General features: G+C 34.8%; 4 protein-coding genes and 1 non-coding gene across 10 annotated transcripts; all 5 read left to right on the top strand.

Annotated features, from left to right (window-relative positions):
• Positions 1-1110: 1110 nt before the first annotated feature.
• LOC130987319 (small nucleolar RNA R71) lies at positions 1111-1217 on the top strand. The gene has a single exon (XR_009089707.1). It is a non-coding gene; the product is annotated as a small nucleolar RNA R71 (small nucleolar RNA).
• Positions 1218-4451: 3234 nt separating this feature from the next.
• On the top strand, positions 4452-4961 carry LOC131025515 (uncharacterized). The gene has a single exon (XM_057955308.1). The coding sequence runs from the start codon at positions 4452-4454 to the stop codon at positions 4959-4961; it is 510 nt and encodes a 169-aa protein (XP_057811291.1).
• Positions 4962-6268: 1307 nt separating this feature from the next.
• On the top strand, positions 6269-7502 carry LOC130986038 (transcription factor JUNGBRUNNEN 1-like). Its single transcript, XM_057909302.1, has 3 exons — positions 6269-6603; positions 6672-6937; positions 7009-7502. Exons 1-3 carry the CDS (start codon positions 6399-6401, stop codon positions 7342-7344), a joined length of 807 nt encoding a protein of 268 aa, XP_057765285.1. The 5' UTR covers positions 6269-6398; the 3' UTR covers positions 7345-7502.
• Positions 7503-13148: 5646 nt separating this feature from the next.
• On the top strand, positions 13149-13706 carry LOC131025516 (transcription factor TCP2-like). Its single transcript, XM_057955309.1, has 2 exons — positions 13149-13292; positions 13392-13706. Exons 1-2 carry the CDS (start codon positions 13149-13151, stop codon positions 13704-13706), a joined length of 459 nt encoding a protein of 152 aa, XP_057811292.1.
• A 1212-nt stretch (positions 13707-14918) lies between these two features.
• Positions 14919-18479, top strand: LOC130986039 (uncharacterized). 6 transcript variants are annotated; one of them, XM_057909306.1, is made up of 7 exons: positions 14951-15074; positions 15155-15190; positions 15735-15841; positions 16406-16667; positions 16759-16964; positions 17207-17394; positions 17982-18479. In XM_057909306.1, exons 3-7 carry the CDS (start codon positions 15747-15749, stop codon positions 18266-18268), a joined length of 1038 nt encoding a protein of 345 aa, XP_057765289.1. In that variant the 5' UTR covers positions 14951-15074; positions 15155-15190; positions 15735-15746; the 3' UTR covers positions 18269-18479. The 6 variants fall into 6 exon arrangements, with proteins under 6 accessions (XP_057765292.1, XP_057765289.1, XP_057765290.1 ...); XM_057909307.1 differs by having other exon boundaries at positions 14974-15078; XM_057909304.1 differs by lacking the exon at positions 14951-15074 and adding an exon at positions 15256-15347 and having other exon boundaries at positions 15174-15190.
• The last annotated feature ends 3502 nt before the right edge of the window (positions 18480-21981 follow it).

A 21981-nucleotide genomic window follows, 5' to 3' on the forward strand; every position in this document is an offset into this window, starting at 1 on the left:
ATGGAGATTAAGAAGAGGATTGCTATGTTTTAATTGAGTGTGACCCACCAAAATTAGTGAGTAATTTTTAGAAAGTGGCCTACCATTGTTGACCAAATTAGTGAGTAATTTTGGCATTTTTAGAAAGTGGCCTACAATTGTTGACCAAATTAGTGAGTAATTGTTGACTTAATTAAAATAAACTTTTATCATTTTTAGAAAGTAGTCACTTTTAATGGGACACCCAAAAAGGAAATGTGGCCACTTTTATTGGGACGGAGGGAGTAAGCTTTAGGGACGTATACCCTTCAGGGGGAATGAGCCTTATATGGTTCATCACATAGAAAAGTGTGCTACTTTGCTACCTATTCCTCTGCCGAAATCTCAGTGCTTGCAACGACACTCAGTGACTAGTGATTTTTTGACGACATGCCATTACTCACGAAAACCACATTGCACTGACTCTTTTAATTGACTTTCATACTGCTATGAAATTATCTCGGCTTGTGTTGCACAGCTACTTGGTTCGTCATTTGACCCAATTGATGCTCAACTATCTTTGTCTGCTTAGACAAAGCAAACACAATATTTTTCAAACTTGTCATTTTGCTACCTGTCTACACTATCCATTGTTGAAGCATCACCCTCATAAACGCTTTCCTGGTCTCATTGATCACTGATCCACTAGAGACAAAAAAAGGCAGCAAGCGGAGGCTGTAAGGCATTGTTCGGGTTGGTATAGGAGAAATTCAGATGGTTCATGTTGTTCGGATGATATGGCAGCCCTTTATGCCTTGAAAACTTTGTCAATTGTACTAGTATTGGCTCTAATTAACAAAGTTGACATCCTCAAACTGTGGTTGCTCGGGCTGATACTGCTGGAATGTGCATTATGTTGCTATCTGAGTCTTCATTCCTGCCTTATGTTGTCGTTGAAGATGTGTGTATCTCCATAGCTCTCCTCCTTTACAGACGCAACTCTTTGCGTTGAGCTCTAATCATTTGGCCACTGATAGGGTCATCTCCTCAATCACTCTATGAGCAAGACATCCCCCAACTATAACATCCACCATACTCTTTGTGAGATCAGTCAAACCATTATAAAAGTGAATGATGGGTTGTTTCTCTGTGAAACCATGTTGGGGGCTACGTCTGAGTAAATACTGAAATCTCTCCCAAGCATTATTTATCGTCTCATCCCCCATCTGAGCAAAGTGTGAGATCTTCAGGATGACCTTGTGAGCCTTGATAAGAGGGAAATACTTGGTTAGAAATGTATTGCACAACTCATCCAACATTGTGATTGCGGTACAATCAAAACTCTTGAACTAATCCTTAGCATGATTCCTGAGTTAGAAACCAAACATCCCCATCCTGATGACATCCACAGGCACTCCGTTCTGCTTGATTGTATCATATATATCCAAAAATTGAGTCACATGTGCATGCATGTTCTCTGTCGCGGCTCCACTAAACTGCAATGTTTGCACCATGTTGATGAACATTGGTTTCAACTCAAAAGTATTGGCCTGAACAATTAGCTCCCATCTGCCTCCTTGAAATTGACCAACTTGAGGTTGGTACATGTGATTGAGAGGTAGAGGTGGTGGAGGAGGTTGTGCATGTCGATTGGCCTCTGCTAGTTGTCGTTCCAAGTCTACCATCTTGCGCATTACTTGCGTCGGATCAAATTCATTTATAGCCACCACTTGCTCCATTTTCTCCCTGTTGTCATGTTTGTGTTGCTTTTAAATTTCCAAGTTCAAAGGAATTAGATGGTCATTCCCTTAGGATCTTGTAATCATGCACACCTGAAACAACAGTTAAAAATAAGAAGCCAGAAAACAGAAATAAACAAAGAAAATACAAGCCTGATATAGTGGAAATATCAAAGTGAAATCTACAATAGTCTTCGGCAACAGTGCTAAAAAATTGATCACTAAAATACTAACAATAAAATACTGCAACTAACACGGTGCAATTGATAGTAAATAGTAAGTCGAGATCGTATACACATGAACTGATATGACGAAAGCACAATGAGTAATTCAACACAAACACTTACTCAATATTCGGGCAAAGAAACAAAAGAATGATGATGAATTAAGACTACGCAAAAATAAAATCAAATCAAATAAAAAAAGATAAAAAAAAAAGATAAAAGACTAATCCTAGGAAATGCAATTATCCTAATTAAATTTACATAATTAATCTATTAATTTAAATTACCGATTTAATCAAATCAGGATGAGAAATCATATAAATAGTCGTCTCCGCTAGATCTCAAACTGAATAACTAAACATGCAAATTATTGGTCGGATAATTCACATGAAATAAGCATCAGGAATTATAAATCAGAAATTGAAAGGAAATATATATTAATAAATCAATCACATAAATTCAATCAACTATGCAAACCATAGAATTAGAAAAGAAAACTAGTTAGACATAATAAAATAAACAGAAAACAAAAAAAAAGTAATTGAAATAAATAAAACTGATAAAACCCGGAAAGAATTCGGGATGGACACGTTGAATCTTCAATCCTTGCAAAAAATAAATTTAGGCTATGAAATTAAAAAAAAAATACTGTAATAAATTCTAAAGTTATGGTATGAAAAAAAGTGTAAAAAGGTGTCTAATAGACCAACAAAAGGATCTGTATATGAAATAAATACAGTACAAAACTAAAAAAATATAGATAAAAAATTGAGAACATGCCAAAAGGCGAACACCTCGGTGACCACCTCTGCATGTCGCCGAGCTCATGTGTAAACTCCTTTTTTTGCTCGGCAACCACTATTCACTACTGCGTGCAACTTTCTTATTTCGGCCATATCTCTTTCTTTCGAACTTCTATTTACGATCTGTTTGCTCCCACAAATTCGGATCAAGATTATCTAAAACATTTATTTAGACCATTCTTCTTAATTCAACTTTAATATTTTTGTAGATTTCATCAAAGTACAAGTAAGTATCACAATTCACAAGATAAAATAATTCAAGTACAAAACAACTATCAAACACTTAATTCCCCACAAAATTAACACCACAAGAACAATAAAAATCATATAAAAGTGAATGTTATCAGTAATTAATATTCAAATGGACCACGTGGACTCTTGGTTGATTTTTCAATCTTACATGTGTGTTTATAATGAAATTTTGGAATATTTACATGTTAATTGACATATATATAATTTTTATTATTTTGAAAATGATTATCATGATGTATATACTATATTGTGAAGAACCAAGTTAAAAATTAAAAATGTTACTTTCTTCGTCCCTCATATTTATGTATACCTTTCATTTTTCGCATATCCCCTAAATTTATACACACCCTATTTTTGGATGCTAGCTCAGTCACATGTAATTTTGACAATTGTATCCTTGTAACTTATACTTCTTTACCCACAATTTACTTAGCATGTGGGACTCTTTATCCACTATCAATACTCTAAATAAATTTGTCATTTAAATTCGTGTCGAAAGCAGTTATGCATAAATATATTTATGGGGGTGAAGGGAGTGGTATTTTTTTAAAAAGGTTGTGATTTTTAGTTAACAATTTATTTTCTAATGTGTGTTTAATAAATTAACTACTCCATTCATCTCCCAAACATCTTCCTCTCTTTTCATTTTGGTATGTCTTCAAAATATTTTTCTAACCTATTTTTGGAAATAATTGCCCTCATTTACAATTTTCACTTTTCGTAGGACCTATTCTCTATTTATCAAATATACAACTAATTTTAATTAAAAATTATGTCACCCTCTCTTAGAAAGATGTTTGGGAGATAAAAGATGTAATATTTTTTTTGTCAATTTTCGATAGACTATATATTTTAAATTTTTCATTCAGATCTATTGTTTATATTGTCATATTGATCATATGACCACTATCACTGATATCCCTAGATAAATCATTTAATATCCTTTGTCGATTTGTGTGATATTTCTTATTACATATTTAGATAAATGTTAGGAGTATGTGGTAATTAATCTTAAAAAGTTAAAATTACTCAATGTAAAGCATATATTTTTCTTATAATAAATTTTGGGGTAAATATCATATTAAACCTTGAACTATATTCGGTTTATCAAAAATACCCTGAAAGTTTCGAAATGCTCTCTAAACCCTCAAAGTATCAGGGTTTTATCAAATATATCCCGCATCTATTTTCCGATCACCAGAAATGTGACGTGGCTCGCCGGATAACATAGTGCAATTTAAATTCTATTTTCTTTAATCCATGTAATTTTATATTCTATTGTTTTAATTCATGTCATCTATACTCTCTCTCTCTCTCTCTCTCTCTCCGGTGAGTGTCGCCAGTTTTCGCCGCCTCCGGCGCGGCGAGGCCGGCTTCTCTTCTTCAAAACAGAGAGAGAGAGATAGAGAAAGAGAGAATTGCATTTTCTAAACCCCAATTCCCAATCTCAATTTCAATTTCAAGTTCCTGCAACAATGGTGTTGCGCAATCCAATGAAAATGGCGATGCTCCTCATCACCGCAAATAACCCTAGCTATGGCGGAAGAAAATCCGCACCCCAAATCAGCGCAGCTGGTGACGTTTTACGACATCCTAAGCTCACACGGCCTCTCCATCGGCTATTCCCCAAAAGCATCTTCGGTTTCTCCATCGACCCCGCATCCGGCGGTTTCCGCCTCTGCTTGCCGTCTCCTTCGCCGTGCGACACCGTGTTCGAGACCCACCTCCGGTATGAATACGACATCACTGGGCGCATCAACTACGGGAGGATTTCTAATTTGACGGGCATTTTGGCTCAGGATCTGTTTCTATGGCTCCCGACGAAGGGAATTCAGGTAGATATTCCGAGCTCCGGGTTGATTTACTTTGATGTGGAGGTGGTTTCCAAGCAGTTCTCCCTCTCGCTCTTCGATACGCTCAAGAATTGTAGTTCTGCGGAGGATGTCGATGGCTATGGTGATTTGCTGAAAATTCCTCAGGTTTGATATGGTTTCGAAGCAGTTCTCCTCCGATTTCGAAGAAGAGGAGCCGTCCTCGCCGCGCCGGAGGCGTCGAAAACCGGCGACATGCACTCACCGGAGAAAAGAGAGTGGGAGAGAAAAATAGATGCGCGATATATTTGATAAAATCTTGATACTTTGAGGGTTTAGAGAGCATTTCGAAACTTTCAGTATATTTTTGATAAAACGAAAATAGTTCAAGGTTTAATATGATATTTACCCTAAATTTTAAATCATACTATTAATATTATCAAATGTCAATCATCCAGGCATAAAATAGGTGATGTTACACGAACTGACAATAAAGAATCTAAATTGGAAAGAAGGGCTCCAATGTGTGTGGATTGATTCACAAATTGTTGGTGCCCTCATTACGTGATTGTAGAATTATACCTTAATAATTAGGAGTAGTTGTATTGTAATTATGTTTATTTCTTTAATTGTCTTAGTGATTGCATACAAATAGTACGTATATTGAGTGGAATAGAGAACTTGGTGAGAAGGTAAGGTCCGTCCAGATCGTATCCTCTGTCCTAGAATATTGTGTGTATCACGTGTACAACTCTTCATTTCTTTGTTTTATAAATTGTTTTTTACTATAAAAATAAAAATTATTATTATATTATAAACTCTAATTAGTATTTATTATTGAAAAATTAAAATTTTAAAAATTATATACCCTAACTTTGAATTAATGAACCCAAATAATCTATTATTAAATCAAATAAATATAAAAAAATAATTATAAACTCCAAATGGATGAGTGAACCCTTGTTAATTATCTTTATATTATATAAGCATAATAAATTAAAATTGAATAAAAAATAATTTAAAATTTTAAAGAAATAAAGAGTGGTACACACTATATTTTGGGACAGAGGATCCCATTCGAAGATCCGTCTATTATTTGCCTAACTTGTAGTGAAATATTTCCGAGTGGAAAATAAAACTTCCAGTAGTACTGATGTCACAGCACGTCGGCAGTTGGTTGAATTAGTAGCATCAAAGATATTGATGTTTTCTAATATTGATTTAATTGGAAAAAAATATCTGTGGGTTTAAAAATCAATGCTGAAAATAGAAAACCAAAACGTCATAAAACACTAAAGACCTCTTCCAATTTCCATAATCAAAAGCATTAGGACCCCGGATGCGACAAGTCAACACTCTTGACTTGACCAAATTAAATATTGTACACCTCTTTAATACTTCAACCCTACACACACACACATTGATTATTACAAAATACATGCATTATAATTTATATATATAGCTGAGAATGTTCTTGTTTCAAAGGTGAACCTCAAGTACCAATAGTTCCTTTCACATAGAAAATTCAACGATAAGAAAAAGGTGATCGATTGGAAGTACATATATATATATATATATCTGTGGAAAATTAAAGTAATAGAGTAATTAGTGATGGAAGTGGAAAACATGAGCAGCCCAATCTCGTGTGGTAGTAAGGAAGAGGAGGAAGACGCAGAGCTTCCCGGTTTCCGGTTTCACCCGACAGACGAAGAGCTGGTGGGGTTCTATCTCCGGCGGAAGGTGGAGAAGCGGCCCATCCGCCTCGACCTCATCAAGCACGTCGAAATCTACAAATTCGATCCCTGGGATCTTCCAAGTATGTATGTTTAATGATTAATACAGATGATGAGATGGAGGTATATAATATGTATGAAATTGGTGCAGAGTCGAACGGCGCAGGGGAGAAAGAGTGGTACTTCTTCTGCAGAAGAGGGAAGAAATACAAGAACAGCCTGAGGCCCAATAGGGTGACGCGTTCAGGCTTCTGGAAGGCGACGGGCATCGACCGCCCCATCTACTCCTCCCGCCGCGACTGCATTGGCCTCAAGAAGTCCCTCGTCTACTACCGCGGCTCCGCCGGCAAAGGCACCAAGACCGACTGGATGATGCACGAGTTCCGCCTCCCCACCTCCGACAGCAAACAGGAAGCAGTAAGATCATATATATATAGCTACGTAATAATCCAATCTCTAGATCTTCTCTAATTAATTCATCCTTGCAGGAAGTGTGGACCCTCTGCCGCATCCTGAAGCGCAGCGCCTCCTACAGGAAGTGCGTGCCGGTGCCGGTGCCGGTGGAAATGAAGAGGAGTGCCAGCTCCGAGACATGCAGCCTCGAGTCCTGCGATCAGAATGGGGGCAGCTACATCAGTTTCACGGCTCCCCTTGCCACTCATCAGACTAGCGTTCAACCCCATTTCATCACCTCCTCTTCTTCTTCCACCTATACTATGTACTCCGACATCAATGAGTTTTTGAGGCATGCAGATTGGGAGGATCTTCGATCCGTTGTCGACTCTGCTGCTGCTAATCCCACCTTCTATTCTAATCGTTATTAATATTCATCATCATCTCTGTTTTGTTAGTTAATTAGATTCCCAATAAGAAGCGCCGCTAGCTGGGACTGGACTTGAGATCACACATGTATTATGTATAGTTTGTCTCCGCTCACTTATATATACATACACCTAGGTATATAGTGTGTATTTAATTTCTATGATTTTAACCATGTTTAATTTATGCTGCGCCACTCTATATATGCTAATTAATTAACTCTTTAATTACCTTATAATTTCTCTTTCTATATATGCCTTCCATTTCATGATACTTTGAGCTAGACCTAAATTCTGTGTGCGATTATGCTTGTAATTACATACAAATCTTCACCTGCATTGCTCCATTTAGATTGTTAGATCCAGATTGTGTTGAAAAATATGATTGTAGCTGCATATATACCAAATTAACTTCAAGTTCCAACTCTTTTCAGTGATTTCAAAATTGTTTCTGATATATATTATCAAAAAAATATCTGCGATTAAATTAGTTGGAGTTATTCTGTACGTCAACTTTTCGAAATAATATGAGGAATCGGAAAAAATATATTTGGGTCCGTAATTAAAGGATGACAACTCTAGTCGGTCCTAGAAACAAACAGAAATCGTGCAATTTAAGTCAATTTTTTTACGTTTCCGTGGTGGCGGTGTGGGTTTTATGGTTAATTAATTGTGATTTTCGATCCCATTTTCGTAATTACTCGTGACAAAACTCAAAATATCCATTAATTAATCTTCACAGAAGAAAATTTAGAATTAATAAAATGGTTCATTATTTGCATGTTTGTAAATCAAATTAAAAAATGCGGTCGAAACCACGACAGTGAATCACGTCGCCAGAAATTCCCAGTTTTACAGTGGAAAACAGTTACCTCAAGAAACCAATAGTATCGACATAATTAAATAAATACTAATTACTGAACTTGATTACAATATTACTCCCAATTAATATTTCATAAGTTTAAGTAATCCAGTTGAAGAATTTGAAGTAAGAGATTATCCAAATTCAAATGCCTCCATAACTCAATTAACGTTACGCCGAATTGTGCATACAAATTATCCAAATTAATAAGCACATGCAATAAACTTGTTTATTGTGTGAATTTGATATCCTCGTTTCAAATGAATCCATCAAGCCAAATAGAGTTTCATAGTAGTCAAATTTATTATACATACAAAAACGACAAGTCTGGTTTTAGAATAATGCATCACGATTCACGCATAACAAAAAAAATTAATACATTAAACAAATCTTGTTGACTGATAGACAAATAACTTTGTTGACAGTTAAACTACATTTTCAAATAATCATCATTTATTTTCTTTATTATTAATTTGAACAATGAACAGGGTGATCTGCAGTTACTGGACCACATTTTCTTTTCTTTTTTTTGCTTACTAAACTTCAAAAATTATGTGATTGTTATTACGTATAGAGTCATCATCTTTTTTATTTCTTGTTTACGACCAAACAGATTAAATTGAATTAATCTGAATTGTCTTCGTATTTGACTATAGTAATGAAGAACTTGCGATGAATTCGAAATGTATAATAACGAAATAAGACCCTCTATTTTTCGTGAGACACTGAGTACAATGAATAAAACGCATATACTGATTAACAAGGGCCACAAGGCAGTATATACTGATGAATAATGAAATTTAAAAAATTGATAATGAATAAGATATATAAACTGATGAACAAGGTAGTATATACCGATGAACAATGCAGTATATACTGATGAATCATGAAATTTAAAATATTTCGCTCCCTCCAGGATTCAAACCCTGAGAAAAAAAATTCTCCCTATAGATATAATATCACGAGGATTGATGAAATAAATGCACGAGATCGTGCCTTAGGTCTCACTAAAAATAGGGGGTCTCATTGGAGCGCTCTCCTATATATATATATATATATATATATATATATATATATATATATATATATATATATTATATCAAATTGAGAATTTTTTGTTCACATCAAATCATGTGATCAGCATGCATTTTAGATCAAATTGAGAATTTTTTTTGTTAGTGTTAACTATTCATGAACTATAATCTGGGAATGGTCATAAAAAAAAAACTTTTTCTCTCGTAGATATTATGAACTATGTTTCTTTTAATGAGTCAAGGGATTTTTTAGGACAGTAACTTAGATTGATTTGGAAATTAGGACAATAACTTTCGGACTTGTAAAAATAGGACACTAATTATTTTTTAGAGTAAAATAGGACACTAATTAATAAGCGTCGTAAAAATAGGACATTTTTCAGCCGATAATTGGCTAAAAAATGTCCTGCGGATGCAACACTTATTAATTAGTGTCCTATTTTACTCTAAAAAATAATTAGTGTCCTATTTTTACAAGTCCGAAAGTTATTGTCCTAATTTCCAAATCAATCTAAGTTAATGTCCTAAAAAACCCTCGAACTCTTCTTTTAATTATATAAATAGGTAATACTACTTTTTTATATATACGTTAATGCTTATTTTATGTAGTGTTTCTTTATACACACAATAAGACTTTTTATATTGATACGTTTTATATATTAGTATTATATTAATGCTAGCTATTTTAATGATCTACAGTCCAAATTAAATTCTAGTTTACACACTGGGTAAATAAATTGTCCAAATTAGCTCTTGCCCGATCTAATAGGATCAATATCTTAAATAACCTCGCCAAATTCAACTATAAAAGATTCGGAGATATATAAAAGTAGTAAATCTTGTGGATGAATCCTTTATTTTGTTTTACAAAATTACATCTCGAGTTTAATTACTGTGTAGCTAAAAATATTCACTTGTTTTCGCTGATTTTTTTTTACCTTCGATGAAACTATATTATAAGATTATTTAAAGAAACTTGAGGAGTACATCTGTACATGTTTATACATAAAAAATAATAATAAATTAATTAATTAGAAAAAAAATCACTTCATCGGTCCTTAAATAAAGATGAAAAAAGGTTTTGAAAAGGTAAAATAAAGATCAGTAATTAGCAAACGAGTCACTTTGAAAGTAGTCAATGGGGGTAATGATGATGAGTCACCACTTGTGTATCCTAAATTCTTTCATTAAGCTCTTCTCCCTTGATCATTTGAGATGATGTGTCAGAAGATACAGTTTGAGATTTGAATGGACTTTTATATTTAAATAAATGGGTCAATTCTGATGGGTACGTAAATTAATATTCTCCATTTGATTCAAACTTGGCGGAGAAAATTATACTTGCACTCCTAACTTTTTAAGAATGGAAATAAATTTTTTTCAGATATTCATCTAAAAATAAATAAATTATCACCTCATATTTCTTAAAGAAAGTAATCTTTTGTCCATTCATCAACACCATGTGAACGGGAACGGGTCCTGACTCAAAAGATATAATCCAATCTTGATATCCAATTAAGTTGCCCGTGTATTAAGAGGGTGTTTGGCTAAGTTTATTTTAAAGAGCTTATAAGTTCTTGGAGTTTATAAGATGTTTCAAGAGCTTATAAGTTGTCAAAGTGTTTGGATAATTGAGCTTATAAGCTAGAGAAAGAATTTTTTGTTAGAGAGAGAATTTTTTTATTAGAGAGAAAAAATCGAAAAAAATGAACTTGAATGATATATAATGAAAATAATAAATTATAGCTGAAAAATATTTGTAAAATGATTGCTGCATATGAGATTATAAAAAAATAAGTTGGGGTAGAGAAATTTATTTTTTGGGAAGCTTATAAGTTTTTGAAACTTATTTTTGGAGCTTATAAGCTGTTTGAGAGCTTATTTTGCCAAACACTTTGGAGGAGCTTATAGGCTGTTTTGAGTAGCTTATAAGCTCAGCCAAACACTCTCTAAGTCCAATAAAATGCTACGTGTCTCATATATTCAGTACTATTATGATGGAGTTTCCTATTAAATGGACATCTCATCAAAGCCCAATAAAATGCTACGTATCCCATTCATTTTATATATATTAAAGAAAAAAAAAGTAGGAAATAGCACCTTAGTAACTCTTAATATATTTATTTTTCTATTTTTTGAATTTGGCAATTAGCCTTTTAACATTTCATAAACAGAGTAAAATTTTCCCTAATTTTAATGGACACTTAATTCCATTAATATATTTTTTTTTCAAATTTTTTAAGCGGATTCCACTTTATTTATCAATATATTAGAAAGAACAAACTTACTTTATTTGGTATTTTTAACGAACTTTATTTTGTTTAATATAATCTCGAAAATATTGTCTCAAGTTTTGTAGAAGCAGAAAAGTTTCGTGTCTTCGTTTTCTATTGCTTCATTTAGTTCTATTTTTTTCCATCGAATTTCATTGAATTTTGCTAAGAAATTTTCATTTTTTTTTCTTTAATATATTTCTACATGCATTTGATTAATATGGATGTTGATATTTTGAGCAGTTGATATTTTTAAAATTCAAATGTGTTATTTCGTAGATACAATTCTGGGTTATAAAATATTTTGCTTATATAATGGCTGCTAGTAAGAATATAATTTCTCAATTGAAATTTTAAGAATTAGGGGTCTTATGCATATTTTGTTTCTCTTATCCTTCAACTGGCAGTTTATATCCGTAGAGTGAGTGGTACCCATTTGAGAAATAGAAAATAAAGAAAATAAAAAATATTAGACATAGTTAAGTGTTCGTCAAAATTAGAGAGAATTTTTCACTTTTTATGCGATGTTGAAAAGCTAACAATTCAAAATCAAAAGGTATGAAGGTAAATATGTTAAGGAGCTATATAATAGGTGGCTATTTAATGCTTCTCCGTATATTCAATAGGTTGGATTCTAAATATAACTCCCACTTCTCATTATAACCTTGTATATAAAAAATATATTACTACTATTTATCGATTTGCAATTTTAGCCCTACAGCTCCAATCAAATCTATTTCAAATATTCTCACCGAATTTGATTCTTTTTATAAATTAACTTGATTATGCCGAAAACACTACAAACATTGGATTAGACATATAGTGTTAGTGATACAGAGTACTCCCTATATACCACTTCAAGTATTTTATTTTTCTTTTTGGATTGTCCCATTTTAAATATCATATTTCCCTTTATGAAAATAATTAATCTCAAAAAATATGAATCTTTAGAGTTCACATCAACTTTTCAACTCTACGTCACACCACTTAATAATCTAACTAACATCGTCTTTCAAAATAACTGTATCGAAAAGAAACAGAACACTTGAAGTGGGACAGAGGGAATATTATTTATGTGAGGGTCTTCTATATGGGACAAAATAAAACATAAGTTATTGAAAAATCTCCAATTTCATATCGAAATTTTAGTAGTATATAAAATGATTAGATATAATTATATTTTTAATATTATTTAATCTTTTTGGCCAAATAATTGTTTTATGCAATGAATTTATTGTATATTTTCTCAAATCAAATAAATAGTTTTGATTAATATCGAAGTCGATTCTTAGTTGATTTTTCAATCTTACATGTGATGGCTATGACACAATTTTGGAAGATTTATGTTCAACTTACATATGTATGGTCTTTTAGAGTTAAAAAATAAAGGGCTAATTGCCGCTAAATTCATATACTTTTTCAATTTTCGGTTATCTCTTATGACAAAAAAAATCTACTTTAAAATCCATGAATTCAAAATCAATTGGAAATTTTCCCCGCATCCGATTTCCGGCCATCCTCGAAATGACTCTGATCCCATGTGTCTACATTTATTCCAGATGTTAAAACAAAAGCATGACATGACTGCCACATAAAATATCTTTTCCACCTCTGCAATTTCCTTAATTTCCCCTAATATATATGAAAAGACCCAACGCCACTGGCGGTGGTGTGCACAACGACGATGTTGATCTCGGCGGCGGCGTTGGCAGGTTCTACGGCTGGCCTTCCTCGCGAATTGTTAGGGTTTCGCGAGCATTCGGCGGGAAGGATAGGCACAACAAGGTGTTGACATCGAAGGGGCTGTGAGACCGGCGGGTGAGGCTGTCGGTGAACACCGCCATCCAATTCCAAGTTTTGCAAGATCGATTGGGGTACGATCAGTCGAGCAAGGCGGTGGAGTGGCTACTCAAGGCAACAACGAGCTCGATTGAGGAGCTATCGCCGATGAACACCTTGTTCCCCGACACACCCAAGCAGCTGAGCGATGAGAAGAGGTCGAGCACCGCTGGCAGCGATCAGCTCTGCTTCGACTCCGCTGAGATCGATTTGGACGGCAGCGGCGATCCAAATTACTCCCAGCAGCAGCAGGTGACCAAATCGTCAGCGTGCAGCAGCACTTCTGAAACCAACAAGGGTTCAGGGCTGTCTCTGTCTAGATCTAAGAGCCGAATCAAGGCGCGGAAGCGGGCCAAGTAGCGAGTCGCGGAGAAGGAGAAGGAGAATGAGCCGACTCACGCGGGGTCTCTGAACCCTATCTCTCACACCACTTCCTTCACGGAGCTCTTGAATGGCGGATGAAGAGGAGAAGGGAGATAAATGTGGCAGCCATGCATGTCATGTTTTTATTGCAGAGGTAGAAAAGATATCTTATGTGGCATTGCAGAGGTGGGAAAGATATCTTATGTGGCAGCCATGTCATGCTTTTATTTTAACACCTAGAATAAATGTGGACACATGGGATCATAGTCATTTCGGCGATGGCCGGAAATCGGACGCGGGAGAAATTTTCAATCGATTTTCCAATTCATGGATTCTAAAGTAGATTTTTTTGTCATGGGAAATAACTGAAAATTGAAAAAGTATATGGATTTAATGGCAATTAGCCCAAAAATTAAGGTTAAATCATGTTTTGTGTCCCAATTTTCATTATTTTTCAAAAGATGTCTCGCTATATAAAATTTGGCCACAGAATGATGAGTCACTTTGTCAAATTCTTAGGTGAATCCACAATGTTATTTTATTAGGTGCGGAGGGAAAAAAAACTACCTAAGAATCTGAAGGTATTTGATTATTCATCGCCGAATTTTTGTATAACGAATTTTTTTTTGTAAATTGTTTTGAAAAAAATGAGGATTTTTAATAGAAAATAAAATCTATTCATATTTTTAAAAAAATGTAAGCTGGAGACACAAAAATGACTAACCCAAAAATAAAAGTATTTTTTTAATAGAGAAATGTGTGATTATTAACGAATAATTTATTAATATGTGTCTAATAATTTACTAATATTATTAAATAATGATTTTTTTTTTCAATTTTCTGACGGGCTTAGATATATATGCACACTTGTTTTACTAAAAAAAGTGTAATGGAATCTGGCCCTTACTTATACGGGACATAAAGTCGATCTTAATGTCATCAGCACCCATTGTGAAGTTAGGTAGGCTCTCTAGTTGGTATTAGGTTGAATTACCACTGTTATCGCTCGACAATTATTTCTCAAACTAAAAACCAGTAATGTCCATTAATCTTTTTTCTTTTTTGTCGCTTGCAGTGTGACAAAAATGCTCAAATATGACTATATTAAAAAAATTAAGAAAAGCATCAATAGAAAGAAAATGTTGAAATATGTTGGTCAGTATTAATCCATAAGTTTGTGGTATGTCCTGCGGTAGTAGAAAAAAAAATTAAAATGAAGAATTTGATAAGAGGAATTGCTATGTAATATATTATGTGTTACACGTTGTGATGCAAAAACACACACACACACACACACACTAATCTATGGTGTGTGAGAGATGTTCAATGCCTCCATAATTCCAGGGCTCAAAGAGCTCATAATGGGTAGGTAATATGCCTTATTCCACTCCTATTTTTGCTCTCATCACAAAATTTCTAACTTCTCTTTCTTGCTTTGACTCCAGAATCTTGTCAAATTTTGGATTATCATCACCAAACTGGTATGTCATTTTCTGCAATCGCCATTCATTTCTAATTCATTTTACTTATTTGATGCTCTTAATAGATTCAGAAGCCTTAATCGGATTTGTTTCTAATATTTTACAACGTGAAAGCAATGCGAAAGTTTCGTAATAGAGCGTCTTCACTTTAATGCCGGTATAGCTTCCCCTGCTTTAATAATAGCTATCTTTTTTCGCTATAGAATTGTAGCAATATCAGCCTACCGTGATTGATGTGATTAGAAATTGTCACTACAAATTGTTTGGTTGATGTTGAAAGAGGTTTGCTTGAATCTTCGAGCAAGGATATTGTCTATGATTTTCTATTATTGTGTTTCAGTTGAATATAGTATTGATAATTCCTTGATCAATTAGTTGTAGTTGTTATTAGCTTGTTATATGAAAATGTAGTATCATGTAACAACCATTATGCAGTACTGTATGTAGAGATGCTAGTTTCAGTTTCAGATAATTTTGCAGTTTTATGGGCTCAATTAAGAATCATTATAGCAAAAGTGTGGGCTCATAATCACGCTTGGAACAGATTTATGTACAGATGGCCAGATGTTGCTGGATAATTTGCTTTCTGGTGTTCTCTTCCCTTTTTAGAGCATACGAGGCTAGTCCTGGTGATTCTGACCAATTATATAGGTAAACCTAGTTGATAGACTTTCACTTGATTAAACTTATTTTCTGTGGAAGTCAAATTCTCTAGATATGAGATGTTTTTTCACTAGCTGTAGTAGAAAATAAACATCAAACTCATTTCACTTTTTTGTATTGGTTACACATCTTGTCGTGTCTGCTTTGGTTTAGTAGTAAACAATTAGTTGTTTGTAATTAGCAACCGTACCAAATTAACTTACACTCTTTTTGTTTGAGACACTTGCCTTGATCCTATGTTTACTATAGAATTTACAAAGTTATTCCTTCACTTCATGTAAAAGCAAAGGCAATAAAATTTTGTCATTAGTTATCCCAACATATCATGTATGACAATGTGGCCATACACGATACGTTGTGATAACTACTGACATAGTGGATATAACAACGAATCATGTTAACATTATAAAGTTAATGGTGAATATGAAATGACAGGCAAATAGTATCATCCTAGATCATCAATGGGGTAGCAGCATTTTGCAATAAGCTCTTCTGCTTGGGATGTGAATGAATAAAATATAGGTTGACTTGCTTTCTTTAATGGACTTTCAGGGCTTGTCTTTCACAATGTCAAAAGACTAGTTGTGTTGGGGCAAGATGTTTCTCATGCTGCAACTCAGCTTCAGATGGTTCTCCTCTTGATGCCTCTTGGTATAACATAAAACATCTTTACTTTTGGTGGAACCACTGGGATTGCCAAAGCAACTGTCGTTACCATTGTATGCTTTACAGAGAAAATGAAAGAGCAGAACTTGGCTTGGAGCCTGTTAAATATCATGGAAAATGGCTTTCTCGACGTCAATATGGATTCCAGGTTAGATGCCTTAAGAGTTGAGCCAAGTCTTTTTCTTCTATTTACCGTTCTTTTGACACATTTCTACATGCACCTGATACGATGCCCTCAATTTGCACAGGAACCAATCTCTGTAGCCATTTCAGCTCTAAACCTTGTGATGCATTTTCATGGTTGGCGTTCTTTCTCCAACCTCATTTACTATAGCTTGCCTTTGAAACCGGATAAGACACCATTTTATGATTATGCTGGCCTCTTTAATATCTATGGGCTTCTGGCTATGAACGCATGGTTTTGGAGCGCAGCTTTCCACTTTCGGTATATTTTTTCATTTAAATGTTTCATTTCATCTTGTACTGTAAATCATATCATCTTTTATTTCTATTTTAGTCTAAGCCTATGGGAGAGAGAAATGTATTCATTTAACACACTTTAACTTATTTGTCTTGGTTGCTATATATATATGGTTACTTATATGGCATTCAACTTGTCTAAAGCCATGTCCCATAATTTTCTTGCTGCTTTGGTAAAATTTTGACACCTAGAATTCTTAAATGCAGAGAGATGGACTTGACAGAAAAGCTAGAGTTTTCATCATTTGTTGCATTACTTGGATACTCAATTATATTGGCAATCATTAGAAGCTTTAGCTTAAGAACTGATGCTGCCAGAGTCATGGTTGCTGCTCCAATCGTTGCATTTGCGACCACCCACATTTTGTTCCTTTGCAATTATAAGATGGACTATGGTATCATCTTATGTCTTTATCTTAATATGATTTGTCATATTTTAGATTTAGTATGTGTCCTTGAGAGGTATCTATCTATCACATGTTCGTCCTGAACCTGCATATCACTGCATGTTTTGATACACAATTATTAAAAATGTGAACAAAAACAAAGAATGGATGAGATATGTGCATTGAAGCTACATCGTCACGAACCCTCTTTTTGAACTCTCACTTCATGTCACTGTGTGTTTGCAAGCATGCGAAGATGTGTGTTTGTTCATGATTTTTTGGTTTTTTCTCTCATCACACTACAATGTTCAAAATCTTTATAGCAATATGCCAATATTTCACATTTATGATCTTATCGAGACTCAATTTGAACTAGTGTTTTACTTGAGTAGTGCACATTGAGAGGATGGAACAACATGTGGTAATTATATTTCAATGTACCTTGAATTTTTTCATTTACTTATCAATTTGAAGTTGGATTTCACATAAAAAAAACAACAACAACAAAGAAAAGAAAATTTCTAAAACAATTTCATATATGAGTCTCTTTCTTTTATCTAGCTTTTGTAGTTGTAACCCTATAAAATTCTTGACAGAATGGAACACAAAAGTGTGCATTGGCATGGGCATTGCCCAAGTGGCGAGTTGGTCGATTTGGTGTGGGGCGACAGAGCATCCTTGCAGATGGAAGTTGCGGATGGTAGTTGTGGGAGGCATATTTGGTGTGGTGGTGAAGATGTTGGATTTCCCTCCTTATCAAGGACTAGTTAATAGTGAAGTTGTTTTGAATGCTTCCAATATCCCTCTTACATACATGTGGTGGAACTTCATCAAGGATGATGCTGAGTTTAGAACAGTCAACCTCTTGAAGAAGGTGCGATAGTGTCTCCCATTTCGAGTTGCATTCTTTTTGTATTATAGATAACCATCTTTGCTCTTTAGTTTTCTGTATTAAATCCCTCGATTTATGTCTTTCTTATTGATCACATCTATTTCTTATGAAAACTCTCTCAATAGTTAGCCTTAGCTTAGTGTATCACAATCTATAGTATTATTGCTTTTGCATATTGAGTTATGCTGCATTCATTGCATTAGTTGGGAATTTCATGAGTTATCTTTTTGAGATATTGTATTTTATTTTAGAGCTACAATATCTAATTTTGAAGACTTGCTTACGGCTGTATTGACTAATAGGAATATTCATATTTTAAGTTAAGTGTTCATTCCAACTACTTTTTCCAAACATAACCTCGACAGTCAAATTTCTATGTTATATTTTCTTAATGAGATACCTGTGATAACATATATAATTTCATAACACTGACAAAGTTAGTTTTCTCTTTGATTAATATACATATTTGTATTCCTCTAGAAAAATGTACATATTACATGTTTATAAATGTATCAATATATGAATATTAAATTAATGTCCAATTGATATAATATTTTTATTTGTCTTTGGTGTTTTAATTATTCTATTTATCTCAAATAGTCAAATGTTTATAATGCTGACACTAATAATTGTCTTATCAAGGTTCAGAAACTTAATAATAAATCGCTTGAACTAAACGTATTCTAGTTTTTACTTAGGTATAATGGTTCTCATCCTAACCACTTCACGTATACGTGTGTTTAAATATAAGGGTTGGTTCTAGTAAAAAACTAGAATATTTGTCGTGAAAATATGAGAATATAATATTGAACATATAATGTTATTTCATTCGCTATGATGTTAACTTTCCCCCTTGTGGGATTTGGACCGAGGTGATGCATTCGTCCACATTAAGATGATGCATTCACTTTAAAGAGTCAAATGATTCTCAGGTTCTCAATTTAAACAAGAGTTCTCATTTGAATCTCCTCTTATACATACATCAAATACAAGTCAACGCAAAATGAAATGTCAATAGAAAAGCGAAAAATGGTATATATTATACTCCCCTTTTCTCCTAAAAACATACGACATTCTGGTGACACGAATTTTAAAAAATGTTAGGTGAATATCTGTCAGTGAAGAAGAGGTCCCACTTTGTTGTGAGTAAAGTGGTGTTCAAAACTGAAAAGTGAATTGTTTGAGGAACATACCAAAATGGTAAATTGGGCATGCTTTTAGGGGATGAAGGGAGTACTGACGAAGCCGTCGTTTGAGTTTCGCGCAAATAAAATATCATGTGCCCACAACTAGACTAGCTAGTGGTAAGTCCAGAGTCGAATCCACAAGGAACTGAGCAGTAACTCCACCTGCAAGGGTGTCACTAAAAAGGGTTTGTTTTCTGACGGTTTCTGACCACAACCTGCTTATGGGCAGAACAGAGTTTCCAACTAAACTGAAATGACAAAGGTAAACGAATCAAATAACAAAACAATCCTGACTTGGGTTCGAATCACTAAACATGAACTAGGCACTCGATCATCGGTGCAAAGATAAATTACTATACTCGCATATCAGTGGTTATAGGCATAAGAATTATTGCGCCTCTATTGTCACTCGTCACGCACGCAAAAACCCTTTGCCCAATCTATCATTTCAGTTTATGATCCCTTAGAAGGTTTAGTTAATGGAAATCAACTACCCCGGGCAACATCCACGCTCTCTGCGATGGCCTATCCCTAGTTGTGTTTTGTCCAGAATGCTTTAAGATTGAGATAGACCCACTTGACTCTTACGCAGATATTTCACCGCAGTCACGGCTCCAACACTCGTTGTACTATTTTGGAGGTCGATGGTGTTTCACCTTTTGCCCAAAGTTTACTTGTGGCCAAAACTCCCTAGTTAACTAGTGATCAATTAATTAACCAAGTTGTTACAACCTTATTGGAATCAAACCTAGTGTATCGGGAATATGCTCATATAGTGATTATGCCCAAATAGACCTCTCGAGTTAAGTGTTCATGCTTAGATCATCTTGCCCAAATCAGAATATAAAACTTAGCCAAACATAATGTAAATTACAAAGGCAAAAGACATAAAGGAAAACATAAAGTAAAAACTGAAATAGAAACTTACTTAAGGCAAAGGGTACTTACGGCCAAAAGTGCCGCAGAAAACATGAACAGAAAATTAAACAATTATGCCCATAAGGGGCGACTACTCCTACCTAACTATGGAAAGTAAAACTACAGCAATGGTCTCTCAAAATTCGTCCTCCCCTCCTCTCTACCTCTGAATGGTTCACAACTATGTGGTATTTATAGGCATGAGTTAGGGCTACGCAAGCTGGGCCCAAAAGGAGTGGGCTGGAATTAGGGCTCCTTTTGCCAGAGATTGCATTGGAGGCTGATTCTTTCCTTATCCAAACCTCAAGGGATAAGGTTTTTGGATTTCTTTCCTTATCTACATCCTCTGTACTCTTCTTCTTTGCCCCGTCTGTACCTTCTGCCCACGATCATCTTCTGGTGCAACTGGATCCCACACGGTGCTTATGGACAAAACGCTATTTTGATTTGAGCAACTCCAAACTTCATCTAAGCTTTTGTAACCTGCTGCTCCAAGCTTCAATTGGTTTTGTATTTGTGCTCACACTTCTTCCTCGAACCGAAGTCGCATTATGCCCAGAACCTTCTTCCCATGCAACTGGATCCTGCGCGGTACTTATGGGCAAAAGGTCGGTTTGCCCAACATCCTGCTTCTCGGACTTTTGGTCTTCAAAATAAGCTTTTGAGTGTCTCAAACTCATCTGCTTCAAACTCATGCCTCTTTCGCGGAATGCAGCAGCATTATGCCTTAAAAAACACCTTCTGCCCAAAGAACGGGTCTGCCCTGGAACTACACCCTCCCAGGCGACAAACTCTAGCAAAACAAAGAAAAAAGACTCTATCTAGACTTAAAACAGACACGAAAAACGAGCACAAACATGGGCTCATCACACGCACACACTTTAAACACGATTGTCCTCAAGCGTGCACATGCAATTATGCCCAAAAGAAAGACACAAACAAAACGGACAAGACTCGAAACAAGGGTTAGCACAACCAAAACGCAATACAAAAATGCAAAAGAATATCTAAGCAAAAACATGCAAGCAATCAGAGACCAAAAAAAAATCATGCAATGCCATCAGTTGAGTCAAGAAGGGGTTTGTGGGCGTAAGGATGTTCCTCCCCATCGCTCATTCTCTTAAGTGTTTTTGGGAAGTGTTTACGCTCGTGACATCATGCTAGGTTCTGCCATAGGCTTGCCTATCTTCTATTGTCTCCCCCTTTAGTCAAAGTTCTAGGTGCATTTCATTAGGTCTTTTATGGGTTGTAACGTGGCTTAAGGCATAAGGTGAGAATTTTTTGGTACGAGGCTAAGGTCATTCTGAACTTCATTCTGGGCAAAAGACTTCCAAGATTTTTAAGATCCCTGCCTATTCTTGCGGGCCTAAACACATACTAACCAAGACATTAACTCTCTCTTTTTTTTCTTTTATATTATTTCCCCCCATTTTTTCTGGACTTTTTCTTTATTTTGGGATTAGATGTCCCATTTTACAATTTTTGCACTAGTCCTGCCCATAGGATCCACTACACTATCTCCCTTTCTTTTGCCCTCAAGTTTAAGTTTGACCGGGAAGGCTCAAATTTGGGCAAATTTATTAGTGAATTCAAATGAAT

This window comes from Salvia miltiorrhiza, chromosome 5, assembly GCF_028751815.1.
Source record: "Salvia miltiorrhiza cultivar Shanhuang (shh) chromosome 5, IMPLAD_Smil_shh, whole genome shotgun sequence".
Lineage (NCBI taxonomy): Eukaryota > Viridiplantae > Streptophyta > Magnoliopsida > Lamiales > Lamiaceae > Salvia > Salvia miltiorrhiza.